This window comes from Mus musculus, chromosome 2, assembly GCF_000001635.26.
Source record: "Mus musculus strain C57BL/6J chromosome 2, GRCm38.p6 C57BL/6J".
NCBI classification, from domain to species: domain Eukaryota; kingdom Metazoa; phylum Chordata; class Mammalia; order Rodentia; family Muridae; genus Mus; species Mus musculus.
The window spans coordinates 125,662,868-125,676,431 of NC_000068.7; the positions used below are offsets into that span (position 1 = coordinate 125,662,868).

The following is a 13,564-nucleotide window of genomic DNA, read 5'->3' on the forward strand; positions in this document are numbered from 1 at the left end:
AGTATTACCTACTATATATACATACATGACACATGACAAACCAGTATTACTATATATATTATATATACACACACAGAGCTTTATACAGTATTACCTACAATATATATAATAATGGTATGATATATTTTATATACATATGCATATATATAAGGTGATACTGCATAAAGTATGACATGTATGTGTGTATATGTGTGTATATATATAATACATACACACACACACACACACACACACACATATATATATATATATATATATATATATGACATACCATTATTACCTACTTTATGGACTGCTGAGAAGATGACAGGAATCAATGTGCACAAAGTGCACATGACAATGTCTGCAGCATGGCGAGCATGCAATGCACACAGCTACTTTTCTTTGCCTTGTTTCTCTGTTTCACTATTTGCCCTTTTCCTATTGAGAAGAATCTCCTCCACCTTCTTAGTGGCAACTTCACTACAACTCCTCCCACTGGATGATGCTGAGCAGTAGGTAGGAGCTAGGAGCCAGTCACAGAGATGTTGGACTGTGTACAATATCTCTCCAAGCTCCACAGGAACAAGCAATTCCCATCCCTTCACCAACACTTAGTGTAAACGCTCATCAGATACTATTAGTCCAGATTTGGTCCAAACTGCCCCTTCATCCCCCAGGCAATTTAGACCACTAACGACCTCTGTTTAGAACTAATGAGACCTTATCTGGCTTGGAATCTACAATTCCGACTGATTTTCTGCCCTCTGATATCACTGTACAGACACAACTGCAAGAAGCATCGTACTGCGATTGCAATGCAATGGCAAAAATCATAACACCTTCTATAAAGCCCAGAATCTTTCCTGGTATCTGGTGACCTACTGGCACCTCCCACTCTCTGTAGTCTTTTTTGGCTTCTCTTTCCCTGTGGCTCTTTAGCTTCTGTTCTTTTTCTTTCCCTGAAGCCCTGTCTTTGCAGACACTACCTTGTAGCTATCTCATCACACTGCACTTCAACCTGTACATATCCTTCTGAGCACAGACCCAGTGAAAGCTTCGACTCCTTTGATATTTGTGTCAACTATCAACTCGACGATATAGAGTCACCTGGCAGATGGCTTCTGGCATGCCTGTAGGGAATTATCTTGATTGTATTAACTAAGGTAGGAGGCCCAGCCACTCTGGATGGCGCTGATCCCTGGCTGGGATCCAGGACAGTATATAGAGAAAGATAACTGAGCAGCAAGCAAGCTTTCACCTTTCTCTCTTCCTGATGATGGATGTGACCTGGACTTCCTGCAGTGACAACCACCTTTAAATGGGGACCCAGAATAAACCCTTAGGCTGCTCTGTTAGGGTATTTGATTATAGCAGCAGGGGGACAATCTAAGACAATGGCAGATGCCAAAAATGCAAAAGAATCTGGATCCCAGATGCCTTTCTTTAACCTCTTTTTAACATGGGCTCAGGGGCTCAGGCTATAACCCAGACCATGTCCTGGAGGCACAGCATATGGCTCAGACTGGCTTTGTATTTGTGGTGATTCTCCTTCCATATCTGTATGTTTTATGGTAAGAAAAACAAATGTTATTCAGAGGTCTTTCCAAATACAGCAGGCGGCTCCATGCTGGTAGCTTCCCAGTGCTTGGCTCCTTCCTTTCCTCGCCACTCCCTCATTATCCACTCAACTTTCTGCAGCTCAGTGGTCCCTTTCTATGGAGCATTTTAAAGTGTTTGTCACCTGCTCTTTCCTCTCTCCATTCTCAGGACCGTGCCCTTCTTGGCAAGCAATTGGCAAGCATTGACTATGGCCACTCTCTATGCCATCCAATGCCTCTTATAATCTCACTCTGACAGTCACACTGCCTCCATGGCTTCAAGTTTCTCTCTGAATGCACCTAATAGTGCCTGCTCGATGAGTCTCTCTAGAAGTCTGCTTGGCAAAAAGCACCTCTACCCATCTACCCACGGGATCAAGTCCGTGCTTATTAGGTCTTTCTTCTCTGCCATGGGAGAGTGTTTTCCTTCTTCTGCCGCACGCAGCCTGCAGCTGTGCATTTCCACCTCTGTTCCTTCGATTCCCAAATAGCACTCCATGTTCACTTAATCAAATATTTGAAGGCAAATTCCATCACCAGGGTGGAAGAGGTTCCCCAACTCCCAGGTTCTATTTGAGGGCAACTAGCTTAAACCCATCTCCCAGGGGGAGTCTGAATGCCTTGGGTTTGAGGGTGAGAAACAGTACCAACCACATCTGTCCAGAGAGGTCGAACTTTCTAAGGAACCTCAGGCCTTTGACTTTAAGCCCAGCCTGCAGATGCCTTTCCTAGGCAACCTCGTTATACCCTAGGATGAGGCTCTCACTCGGCTCTTCCACTCAGTCATTTGAGACACAGTCTGTGCATCACGCCTGAGCATTGTAAAGTATCTGAGAAACAACAGTAAGAAGGGAGATCTCAGCCTAATAGAAAGAACATGGGAAATGTTCAAACAAGTACGTGAGAAAAACAGCAAGCAACAAAGTGTGGCTTGTTGGCAGGGAGAGAAATACTGAGTCATGATGGGGGTGGGGCACATGTGACTAGAGGTAGGCTATGCCATCAGTAGAAGGCCCCTCAAAAGAAGAGACATTGGAGGTGAGACCTAAAGGTGGACAGAGATTGCCTCGCACACACAACCCCCGGAGTTCTAGCCCCAGACCTGCATAAAGCTGGGCATGGTGACACATGCCTATAATCCCACTCAGGGTGAATAAAGGCAGGAGAATCAGAGGTTCAATGTTATCCTCGGCTACATAGTGAGTTTAAGATCAGCCTTGTCCAAAAAGCCACATACTCAAACTCAAAGTAACACTCCAGGCTTTTTCAGCAGCAAGTGCATAGGGACACACACACACACACACACACACCAACAGCAATGTCTCATTGAGTTTTGTGTTCAATTTCTTTTTCTCCTTGGGATATGGGAACAACACTACCATAAACAAAACAGCTTATTTTTGCATATGTAAATATGCTTTTTAGTTTGTGAATCTTTCAAGTGCTGGAATTTAAATATTGCCTGTTAATTGTTCCACTCTTCTCTGCTGGTAGGATTATTTATTTTCAATTAAAATTTACATAGTTTTCTTAGAGTCCTTCAATATCATCCTACAATGATGGGGCACCATTGGACCATGCCCATCGTTTGGAAGACTATGAAACAGGCCAGGAGGGGCCTCACAGCTTCTCTTTATCGCCTGTTCAGCTTAGCAAGAGTGCTCAAGTCTGCAATGACCATGACTCCTAAGATAACAGAAAGCAATGCCCATAGATAGGGCCTTACTGTGTGACACCCATTACTGTGTACATTAGAAATAACCACTTATTTTTATAGTCGGTAGCTAACAGCTCTTATGAAAACCCAGAAGTTTCTTGTCCATACCTCGTTGGTTGACTGGATCTTTAGCTACATAGGCAACATAGTCTGTGGTATCCTATAAAAGAAAGAGAGGGAGAGAGAGAAACAATTGCATTTAAAATGAATGAATAAGATAAGACTTCCTTAGGACCCAACTGAGCCAAAGCCTTAGACATAACTGTTTTTCTATGGCATAAGTTCTCAGCCCGTTAATGTTGCAGCCCTTTAATACAGTTCCTCATGTTCTGGTGACCCCTAACCGTAAAATTATTTTCATTGTCACCTCAAAACTAATTTTGCTACTATTATGAGTCATAATGTGATCATCTGAAGTGACCCCTGGAGAACCCACAGGTAGAGAACTATTGCTCTATGGCATATCCAGTAGAGCTTAACAATTAAATCTATAGTTTTCTGACCCTTATGGGGAAAGGATAGAGATTGAAAATTCCGAGTCTGCCTATATCATTAAGAATAAAAGGGAACACAGCTAAGGAATTCTTTAAAACTGTCTAGAAACTGACTGTCTCAGTTGAAACACGTGTAGAACTCCTCTGCCACAAAGTTATCAGGAGCTGAGATGTGGTGTCGTCACTGGCCTGTGTCCAAATTCATGTGCATCCAAAAATGAGTTTATCAGAAACCTATTGGTTTTTGGTTGCATGTGTGTTTTGCAAGATAGCTTACAGAATAAAACAGCAAAAATATAAATTATTTCATCCGTAGGCAGAGGCAAATCATTTCAGAACAGAGAACCTATGAATAACTTAAGTTCAAGAAGAGATATGCTACTGCCTTTGAGAAAACAAGAAAATAGACAGGACGCTTGAAATTCCAGCTTTTATGAAAACAGTGAGCTGATGAATGGGATGGTTTTAATAATTAAAGGTGCTCTTGCTATCTTAATTCTCAGAGGGAAAAAATACCTATAATGCCATTTCAGAGTATTAGAATGGTCTCTAGAGGGAAGATGCCGTCTACTGGCAGGAAGTAGAAGCTGTGTTGGTAATGCCCTCCAGGGTAGCCACTTAACAACCACAATGAATCATGCAGGAAGCAAATCTCACAGTCAGCAGAACTTGTCTTAAGCCATTTTAAAAATAGCACACACCTAAGTAAATGTCTCAGGCAAATAGAAAGCTGGGTTGGAACAGCCTCTAAATAAATAAGGCCCTATCTATGAGCATTGCTTTCTGTTATCTTAGGAGTCACGGTCATTGCAGACTTGAGCACTCTAGTTAAGCTGACCAGGTGCTACAGCGGCAGCCTGGAACAGACGCTGTGGGGCCCCTCCTGGCCCGTTTCATCATCTTCCAAATGAGCTTGCATTTTCTAATGGTTTTAAAATTCTATAACTGTAAATACCTGGAGGCATGGGGGTGCAGACAGTGCAGAATACTTAAAAGGAAAGAACAAATGTCAGGAGAAAATATTTGAAGTATCTTTAATTTTTCACAAATCTGTAGCATGTTTCGAAACAGAGAAAGCATGGGCGGCTATAGAAGCATTTGCAATAGATGTTCCACAGTTACTAAGAAAACAAAAACTTTCTGAGAGAGAATTAAAAGTGAAGGAGAGCAGACATGGTCCGTGTTTTTGAACGACGATGCTGAGTCACATGGGACTTCTAACTCAGCTTCACTTACCCTGTGACTAGCCCAGCTAGCTATGCAACTGAAGCAGCTCAGCGGGCATCCTAAAGCAACTACAGAGATAGATTCACTGTGTACAGCTCTAGTGTGTCCAGCTCTAGTGTGTCCAGCTCTAGTATGTCCAGCTCTAGTGTGCATTATCTCACTCAATTCTGGCAACTCACAGGCGACAGGAGTTATCCCTATCTTGCAAAGAAAGACCCAAAATCTTAGACAAGTCAGTACATCAAGCTCTTGACTCTAACGTTCAACACTAGCCTTCAGTGTCTTCCTGACAGGAGGGTAAAACTCCACTGGTGGGGGGAGAGGGGCTAATACCAAGCCAGATCATCATGTAAACTCCAAGCCAGTGGATTTTTCAACTGCAGAGCCCAGGGTTTCCACTGATTGTACTGATGTAAACGTTTTCCCACAATGGTTGCAGACGGCTTGACTCAAGGACAGTGCTTCGGTTAATTTAAAGCTTTGAAGCCATTTTAAGATGGGATGGAAAACCTTACAGTTCTGAAGAACAAAAACAAACCCTGTTGGATGTACAGTAGATGAAGGCCTGTGCACCACTCCTAACAGGACAACAGCCCCGGGAACTTAAACAGGATAATTTCAGGGCAAACACCAATCATTTTTTAAGTAGACATCATACACTAATAAGTTTTTTTTTACGTGTGCCTGAGTCCCTTCATAATAAATCTAATGGGCTAGGAGGAGAAGAGAAACCAGCACTCTTCTATCTAGATTCATTGTGCTCTCTCTCTCTCTCTCTCTCTCTCTCTCTCTCTCTCTCTCTCTGATATCCAACTTTTGGTTTCATAGTTGAGGTCAGATTACAGAGTTGGATAGATTAGAGTGATATATATACACATATCTATATATACATATATATTCTCTCTCCCCACCCCCTCACCTCCGGGCTCATACTGCACAACACAAGCCATCCTACATGCCCTGTTTGCTAATGGATCAACAATTTACTATCCATGTATGCAGGACCTCTCTAAGGACCCTGGTCCCAAAATGAAGCAGTGATGTAAAAGTATCTTTTAGTCACCTGATGTAATTGTCACCTCTGAGTCTTACTGCCTCTATCTGCTAACCTAGGTCTAGTCCTGGAAGTTTCTAGCCTCTGTACAATCTAACCTAGGCCTAGAATGTTTTCAGCCTCTGAGATTTACTGCCAAATAAATTCACTTTTCTTGTTCTTTCTGAACTCTGGCTGGCTGATTTAACTCAGCTATTCTGGCTCAAACCCCTCCCCAAGATGACTGATTCAGTCTGGCTTCTCTCAGCTCCTCAATGAATTGCTCTGCTTGGCCTCAAATTAATTCAAGCAATCTGTTCTGGTCTTTTGCCTCCTGCACACATTCTCTGGCTTATTCTGTCTTCACGTGTGCCTAGATTTTTTTTTTTAATTAGTAAAACTGCCACTTCCTTCCTCCCTCCCTCTTCCTCTCTTTTCTGCACAGTTCTCTCTTAAGTAGCCTCTTTTTCCTCTCTCTTCTTGTGAGAGTTGGGCATATCCTATTCTGTCAAATCTTTTTCTGATTTGTCACTATTTCTGCCACTCAATTAGAAATCACTTTCAAACACGGGTGCTCCCTTCTACAAACTAACTTTACCTTCATCAGGATTAAAGATGTGTACTAACGGTTTTGTCTGAATTCCAGCTAAAGGGATGAACCGGTGTGCTAAGGCTGAGCCACACCACAACTAGATTCAGCTTTTTTCAGTAAACAGCAATCTCGGTGTTCACAGTGTGATAAAATATCCGGCAACACAGTGAGGAATCAAGGAATGACACTCTGGAAAGTATTCTCGGAGAGAACCCCTGTACAATCTGTGACTGGTGAGCACTACAGGCTCTTGACAGAGAGCCCCCCCCCACCCCCCCGTGACTGAGCAGTGTCTTCAAGGTTTACACAAATCTGGATGGTCATTATAGACTGGCCTTGTTAGCCTTGGCTGACAACTCTGATGGTGAATGGGATTCCCATCTTGGATTAAATCTGACTGATAATCTGCTTAGTCTGCTTGTGGGGAACATTCTGCAAGAGAAACGGCAGTGCACACAGGACACACAGATCTCACGATTTTTATGTTAACTGAAAACTTACCAGATGATAACTCAGTGGCTACTAACACCACAGAGGGCTAGCAGTCCTTCTAGTAAGCCTGACCTTTTAAAATCCTGACAGAGGAAACATTTGCCCAAACCACTGTGGGTGTTTTGTTTTGTTTTGTTTTGTTTTCTACCTGATACATGAAGCATTCAACAAATTGCAATATTGAAAAAGACATGAAGTAGTTAATATTCTGCATATGAAAATTCTTAGGACTCACAAAAAGAACTTGTACAAATCTAAACTTACAGGGTCCCCTCCAGAGGCAAATGAAATCGATTGCATTTGGTGATTTGCAATAATCTGGAAAACAAAAGCAAATTAAACATTTTAACACTATAATGTGTTTGATTTGTTTCTACTTACTTAGCATCCCTTTAGAAACTATACTGTCTGCATTCTAAAATAAACTCTTGTTGTTGTTTTGCTATTGGGATTGAAACTGAAGTATTGTGTATCCTAAGGATTTACTCTACCATTAAGTTACGTTCTCTACTCTCATCTGACCCATGGTGCCTTTCTCTCTGCCCTATTCACCTAGGTAGACATACGTTCTAGGTCTAACTATCCAATCAGCAATCTACTCAACACCGCTCTCTAGATACAGCCAATCAGTGTTTTGTGGGAGAAGCTGGAATCAGTAGTAGAAGGAAAAATATCTCTCTCTGCCACTAAGGAACACCCACACTTGCCCAATGGGGCCATCTTTTGCTGTCATGTGAGTGAAGCCTTCTGGAATATAAAAATTTCTTTCCAGAAAAATTGAGAGCTGAGAGTTAAAAAAGCAGACTTGGAAACATGTGTCATCAATTTAACCAGAACATTTCCCCCCTTCCCTTCATACTCTTATTTATTTTTTCTGTTTATAGACTTAGTGTATTTACTTTTGTTTAGTTATTCACTACTATGTATCCAAACACACTAATATTAAGATTTCTAACATGGGGGATAGAGAGGTTGCTCAGAGGTTAAGGACCCTGGTTCCAGTCCCAGTACCAACATGTTGTCTCAAACAACCTGTGACTCTGGTTCCAGAAGATGCAAAGCCCTTTTCTGGCCTCTAGGGGCACAGAACATGTACATAGTACACACAAGTAGGCAAAACACCCACACATAAACCTAAAAACGATTGAAAAACATAAAGACTTCTGATATCACTAGCCAAATAACTGCACTAATTTAACCCAAAATGATTGTTTTATTGGAGATTCTAATTTGTTTGCTTGTGTTTGGAAATCACAGTGCAATAACTGACTTGTATAGGTTTTAAAGGTTAATTAAAATGCCAGCTATGCAACTACCAATGAATCCTGATTGCAGAACTGTGAGGCAGAACCTACGAAGGCTGTACATACAAGACAGCCAAGCAAAACTGCTCCTAGAAGCATACTCAACAATAATTGAATAAAGTTGTGCAACAAGATGTTTCCTTAGGAAATGAAATAACTAGGCTATTTATAATAGCCCTGAATTAGAAGCAATCCTGAAGGTGACTATTGTGATATTCAAATAGTAGACTGCTTAAAATATGACAACATATTTGTTGGGTTAAAAAAGAAGTCAAAACAAAGAATATATCAATACATCGTTTCATTTATCAAAACTGGCAAACTTTTTATTGAACTATTTGCATAAAGTCTGAATTGTGGTTATTCACGAGGCACAAAAAGAGAGAAGAGTGGTTTTCTGGGATCCACGAATGATGCCTTTTCTTCTGGGTAGTAAGTAAACAAATATATGTAGCTTGTGATAATTAAGCCACACACATTACCTGTGCACTTTTCTCTATTAACATTTCAATAAGAACAAAAATCAACATGCAAAGATTATATTCCAATAACAGCTCATGAGAAACTTCATTTAATGGATAAAGAGGAAGATTTCATACAAATATGTTCAAGTATGTAAAACTAGTAAGGATCATGTAACACTTTGGAGAAAAGTTCGCTGAAGAATATAAAAAATGACCATTGGCAAAAATTATATAAGATAAAGAGGAATGCTATGGAGCATTGTCTCTTGGACATGACAGGGCCATTGCATCCACGAATAATAAACTAAAGCTATGGAAAGATTATAAAGATACAATCAAGGCTGGAGAAATGGCTCAGCAGTAAACAGCATCGGCTGCTCACACTAAGGACCAGGGTTCGACTCCCAGTAATCACAGGGCAGTGTACAACTGACTTCGTTTCTAGGAGTTCCAACGCCCTCTTTTGGCCTCTGTAGGCACAATGCACACACGTGGCACACAAACATTACAGACAGGCAAACAAACGCATACACACGAAAGAGAGATCAAATTGATAAAACTTAAGTTTACTTATATTAATTCCATAAAACAATACGTGGTAAGGGTGTGGATATTCTCAAACACTATTGGCTACAGTTTAAGTTTGTAGAGCAACCGTGGCGCGTGATTATCTGTATATATTTAAAATATGTATAGCCTATTTTCCACCTTTCTTTATCCTAGTACTCACACATGTATGTGGTTTAGTTTCCCCATGGTATATACGTGTGGACATACACACAATTTATCTTTGGTTAGGTCAACTTCAATAAATTCAGAAGAAAAAAACCGAAAAGTTAAATTTTCTCAGTGCGCAGGACGGGACTAGTGGGATTTGAAATGGTGAGAGGTAATGGACATGCTGATCACAGGAACGCTGGGGAGGCAGGGAGGTGGAGGAGAGATGGCATCTGTGACAGAAGGCCAGGGCTTTCCATCTAGGCAAAGCAAGCACTTGGCAAGGAACTTAGAGCTGGTCTCCAGGTGGGTCACCAGCGGAAGCATCGCGGGTCCTGAGTGGGTGTGAGGGTGAGGTGGGAGTCCGGGAAACATAGGGGGTGAGGGGTGGGAAGGGAAGAGCTCGCGCCCGCGCCCGCGCCCGCGCACCACGCCCCCCCCCCCCCCCGTGGACCAAGCGGCCTACTCGCCAGCACACGCACGCCATGCTGGCACGCGCACCACGCCCGCCTACCCGTTTGCGCACGTGAAACGTGCTCCGCACGCGCATCACGCATGCCCACTCGCCTGCGCACGCGCCCCCCCCCCCCAGCTCGCGCTCCACGCACGCCCTCTTGCCTGCGCACGCGCACCACGCCCGTTCGCGCGCCCGTCTCTGCAAAAGGTTCCTTTTTTTTTTCCACCTTGGTCGAGTCGCTTCCACCATGGCGGAGATGGCAGAGCTTTGCGAGCTGTACGAAGAAAGCAACGAGTTGCAGATGGACGTGCTGCCCGGCGAGGGCTATATGGAGGTAGGCCGCGGGGCCCGCGGGCCGGCCCCGGAGGAGGGCCCCATGGAGGAGGAGGCCGGGCCGGCCGCCGCCCGCGCCCAGCGCGGTCTGTTCCCCGAGGCTGGCGCGGACCTGGAAGGCGACGAGTTTGATGACTGGGAGGACGACTACGAGTTCCCTGAAGAGGAGCGCTGGAGCGGCGCGATGCACAGGGTGTCCGCCGCCCTGGAGGAAGCCAACAAGGTGTTCCTGCGAACCGCGCGAGCCGGAGATGCCCTGGATGGCGGCTTTCAGGCGCGGTGTGAGAAGAGCCCTTTCGACCAGCTAGCTTTTATCGAAGAGCTGTTTTCGCTGATGGTTGTCAATCGACTGACCGAAGAGCTCGGTTGTGATGAGATCATTGATCGAGAGTAAATGCTGACGAGAGAGGAGGAAACTACCTGAGAGGGAGAGATTCAACATTCTGCTATTTTGGGGTTCATTCCAAATAGTTCTGTGCAAAAAATAAAAACAGTTGGTTTTTGTTTCTCGGAATAGAAGACGGGACAGTGAATGACCATGCATTGTGGAAAAGGAGAATCGAGGAAGGAGGAGTGTTAAACCTGAGAATCGCGAGGAGAAAAAGACCAAATCGTTCCTCTTTGGTCTCACAGGGGCTCAGCAAAAACCTCTGGTTCAGACTGTTGATCGAGATGATTTTCCTTACATTGGAGAAGAGCTTTCTCTGTTAAGCTTTTAAAGATGGTTTGGAAGAGTAAATTGTGACTACCAATACAAGAATCTAATTAAAGAATGGGGGGAAATACATTCCAAGATGTCTTTAATTCGAACTGAAAGGCTATTGAAAAAAAAAAAAACTTTCCAAATTCTTTTTGGTGATTTATACACATCAGTTATCAAAAGCTAAACTTGAGGTTTAAGATTGAGTATTCATCTACCCCACAGAGTAGTCCAAGTAAATGTGGGTATAAATGTAGACGTGTTATCATGTGTGCTGTCATCTTAAAATGTGTTACAAACGCTTCTGGAATTTTGACTGCACATGTATCTTCATGATTTATAAAGCTACTGTGACCTCTAATTTGGAAAAACCCATTGTAATGATTTTCAAAGTAAAGAAAGAAACAGGATGTCTTTTTAAGGTTTTAAGTTCATGCATTAAATAAAATGTATGGGAAAGCCCAAAGACAAACTTTCTAATACCCTTTTATACTAGGGAAATTTCACTTGCTGTTTTGTACCTTGACAGATGGTAAGACTATAACTGAAGTTCATATTGTAAGAACTGTTTGCTAAAATTGTCAAGTAAAAAGAAATCCTGCCTGTATCTATAAAAAGATGTATGAGCTATTATGTTGTCAAACTTTGAAGGTTTTAAACCTACCCAGAAGTCCACCTGGGTGTCTGATATTCATATTCTCTCTCTCCCTCTCTGCCTCTTTCTTCCCCTCCCCCTCCCTTCTTCTAATTATGCTTGTTAATCTTTATGCACCAGCATTGGCGATAATAAATTTTCTTGTTCTGTGTATTTTGCTTTGTCTAATAGCTTTGCATACATGCTTTATACAGGATTCTCTTGCTGTGTGTGCCACGCCTCCATCTTGATATTTAAACATCCAATGCTTACAATGTAAACCAGTATCAAATATCCAAAAAATGGGTTCTGGGATGTTAAAGCAAATTTCAGAGTTTTCTGGAAGACCCGCTCTGTGAATGTGATGCTATGGCTTAATTGATGCTGAAGTTCCTTGAGAAGAAAATGATGTATTAGCACGATGTCCCTGCTGATGCCACCATGGCAACCAATACAGAACAGAGCTGAGACAGTAGGATAACTCCTGGGTTTCTGTGGGGTTGGTTGGTTGGTTTTACAGTCATCTTGTTTGAGAGGCTGCCGAGGTGGTTCAGTGGGTAAAGGTACCTTCTGCCATATAGCCAAGCCTGATGGCCTGAGTTTGATCTCTGGGGTCCATGTGGTGGAGGGAGGGAGAGAGACCTCCCCCAAGATTGGGCAGGCCTGTTAGTAATTTTAGACCCTCACCTGGGATTTTAGTTGCTCCTGTACCTCCAAAGCACCTGTACATAATTTTGCCCCGGTTACATGTGGTTTCAGAAGGTGCTAAAACACAAAAGGTGGGAGGTTGGCTGATGTTAGGTGGGGACTCGTGTTTGGGAAGCTGTCACCCATGTTAGGGTAGGACATTTAGATAGAGCCGCTACAAACACTTCCATGGGTAACCCCTCAGCCCTCTTTTTTACTCACCCAATAAATTGCCTCACTAGTTGGACTTGAGGGAATCATTTATTGATCTGTTATTGGTATTTACCTGCTGTAAATAGACTTTTGTTCACATCTCCACAGAAATATAATACAAATATCCATAAATTTGAGTGTATTTGTGTTTGGGGACCAAAGTATATCGTGGAAGTTAAGAGGAGAAGCCATGCATTGGTATTTCTTTGTATCCTTTATTCTGCATTTATCTATCTATCTATCTATCTATCTATCTATCTATCTATCTATCTATCTATCTATCTATCTGGGAGATTCATGCCACAGTAAGCAAAGGGCAAAAAATAACCTTCAGGAGTTGCTTCTCTCCCAGCATTTGGGTGGGGCCTAGGGATCAGACACAGGTCATCAGGCGTGGTAGTAAACTCTTTTACTCACTGGACCCTCTTGTATTTATCTTTAGTTTTGTGGCGATAGGGTCTCACTATGTAGCTCCAGCTGTCCTAGAACTAGACCAGGCTGGGCTCATACACACAGAGTTCTGCCTCCTGCATGCTGGGATTTAAGGCATGTGCCAACATGCCTGGCATTTTTATTTTAAGATGTGTGTGTGTGTGTGTGTGTGTGTGTGTGTGTGTGCACTTCACATGCTCATACCATGGTACACATGGAGTTCAGAAGACATCTCTGAGAATTTCTAAAAAGCCCAGCTAGGGCAAGTTTTGGAGGAAGCCTCAGAGATGCGGCTTTTGTGAGTTCTCATCCTTGCTGGATGAACACTCCCCACCCCACCCCCACCCCCGCCTCCCAATGCAGCTTCCTTTCGGGTCATCCATGCACCTGTAAGTACCCCTCATCCATTCTCCTGTAAGTAGTCTCATCAGTCACTGCTCACAAAACTAGGTGTGGGTGGGACTGACTGGTTTGTCATCCCAGTGCCT

General features: G+C 42.9%; 2 protein-coding genes across 5 annotated transcripts in view; one reads left to right on the forward strand and one right to left on the reverse strand.

Moving 5' to 3' along the window:
* Shc4 (SHC (Src homology 2 domain containing) family, member 4) overlaps window positions 1–13,564 on the reverse strand; it is a 96,710-nt gene that overhangs the window by 35,429 nt on the left and 47,717 nt on the right. For 2 of the 4 annotated variants that reach the window (XM_006499656.4, NM_199022.2), the window contains 2 exons: window positions 7,400–7,453; window positions 3,406–3,457 (listed from right to left, as the gene is read on the reverse strand). In XM_006499656.4, the coding sequence (XP_006499719.1) occupies window positions 3,406–3,457; window positions 7,400–7,453 (106 nt within the window). Of the gene's footprint in view, window positions 1–3,405; window positions 3,458–7,399; window positions 7,454–9,633; window positions 9,773–10,134; window positions 10,345–13,564 lie in introns of those variants that run through there. The other 2 variants (XM_006499655.4, XM_006499657.4) reach the window with 2 other exon arrangements.
* Eid1 (EP300 interacting inhibitor of differentiation 1) lies at window positions 10,233–12,776 on the forward strand. Its single transcript, NM_025613.3, has one exon. The coding sequence runs from the start codon at window positions 10,325–10,327 to the stop codon at window positions 10,802–10,804; it is 480 nt and encodes a 159-aa protein (NP_079889.2). The 5' UTR covers window positions 10,233–10,324; the 3' UTR covers window positions 10,805–12,776.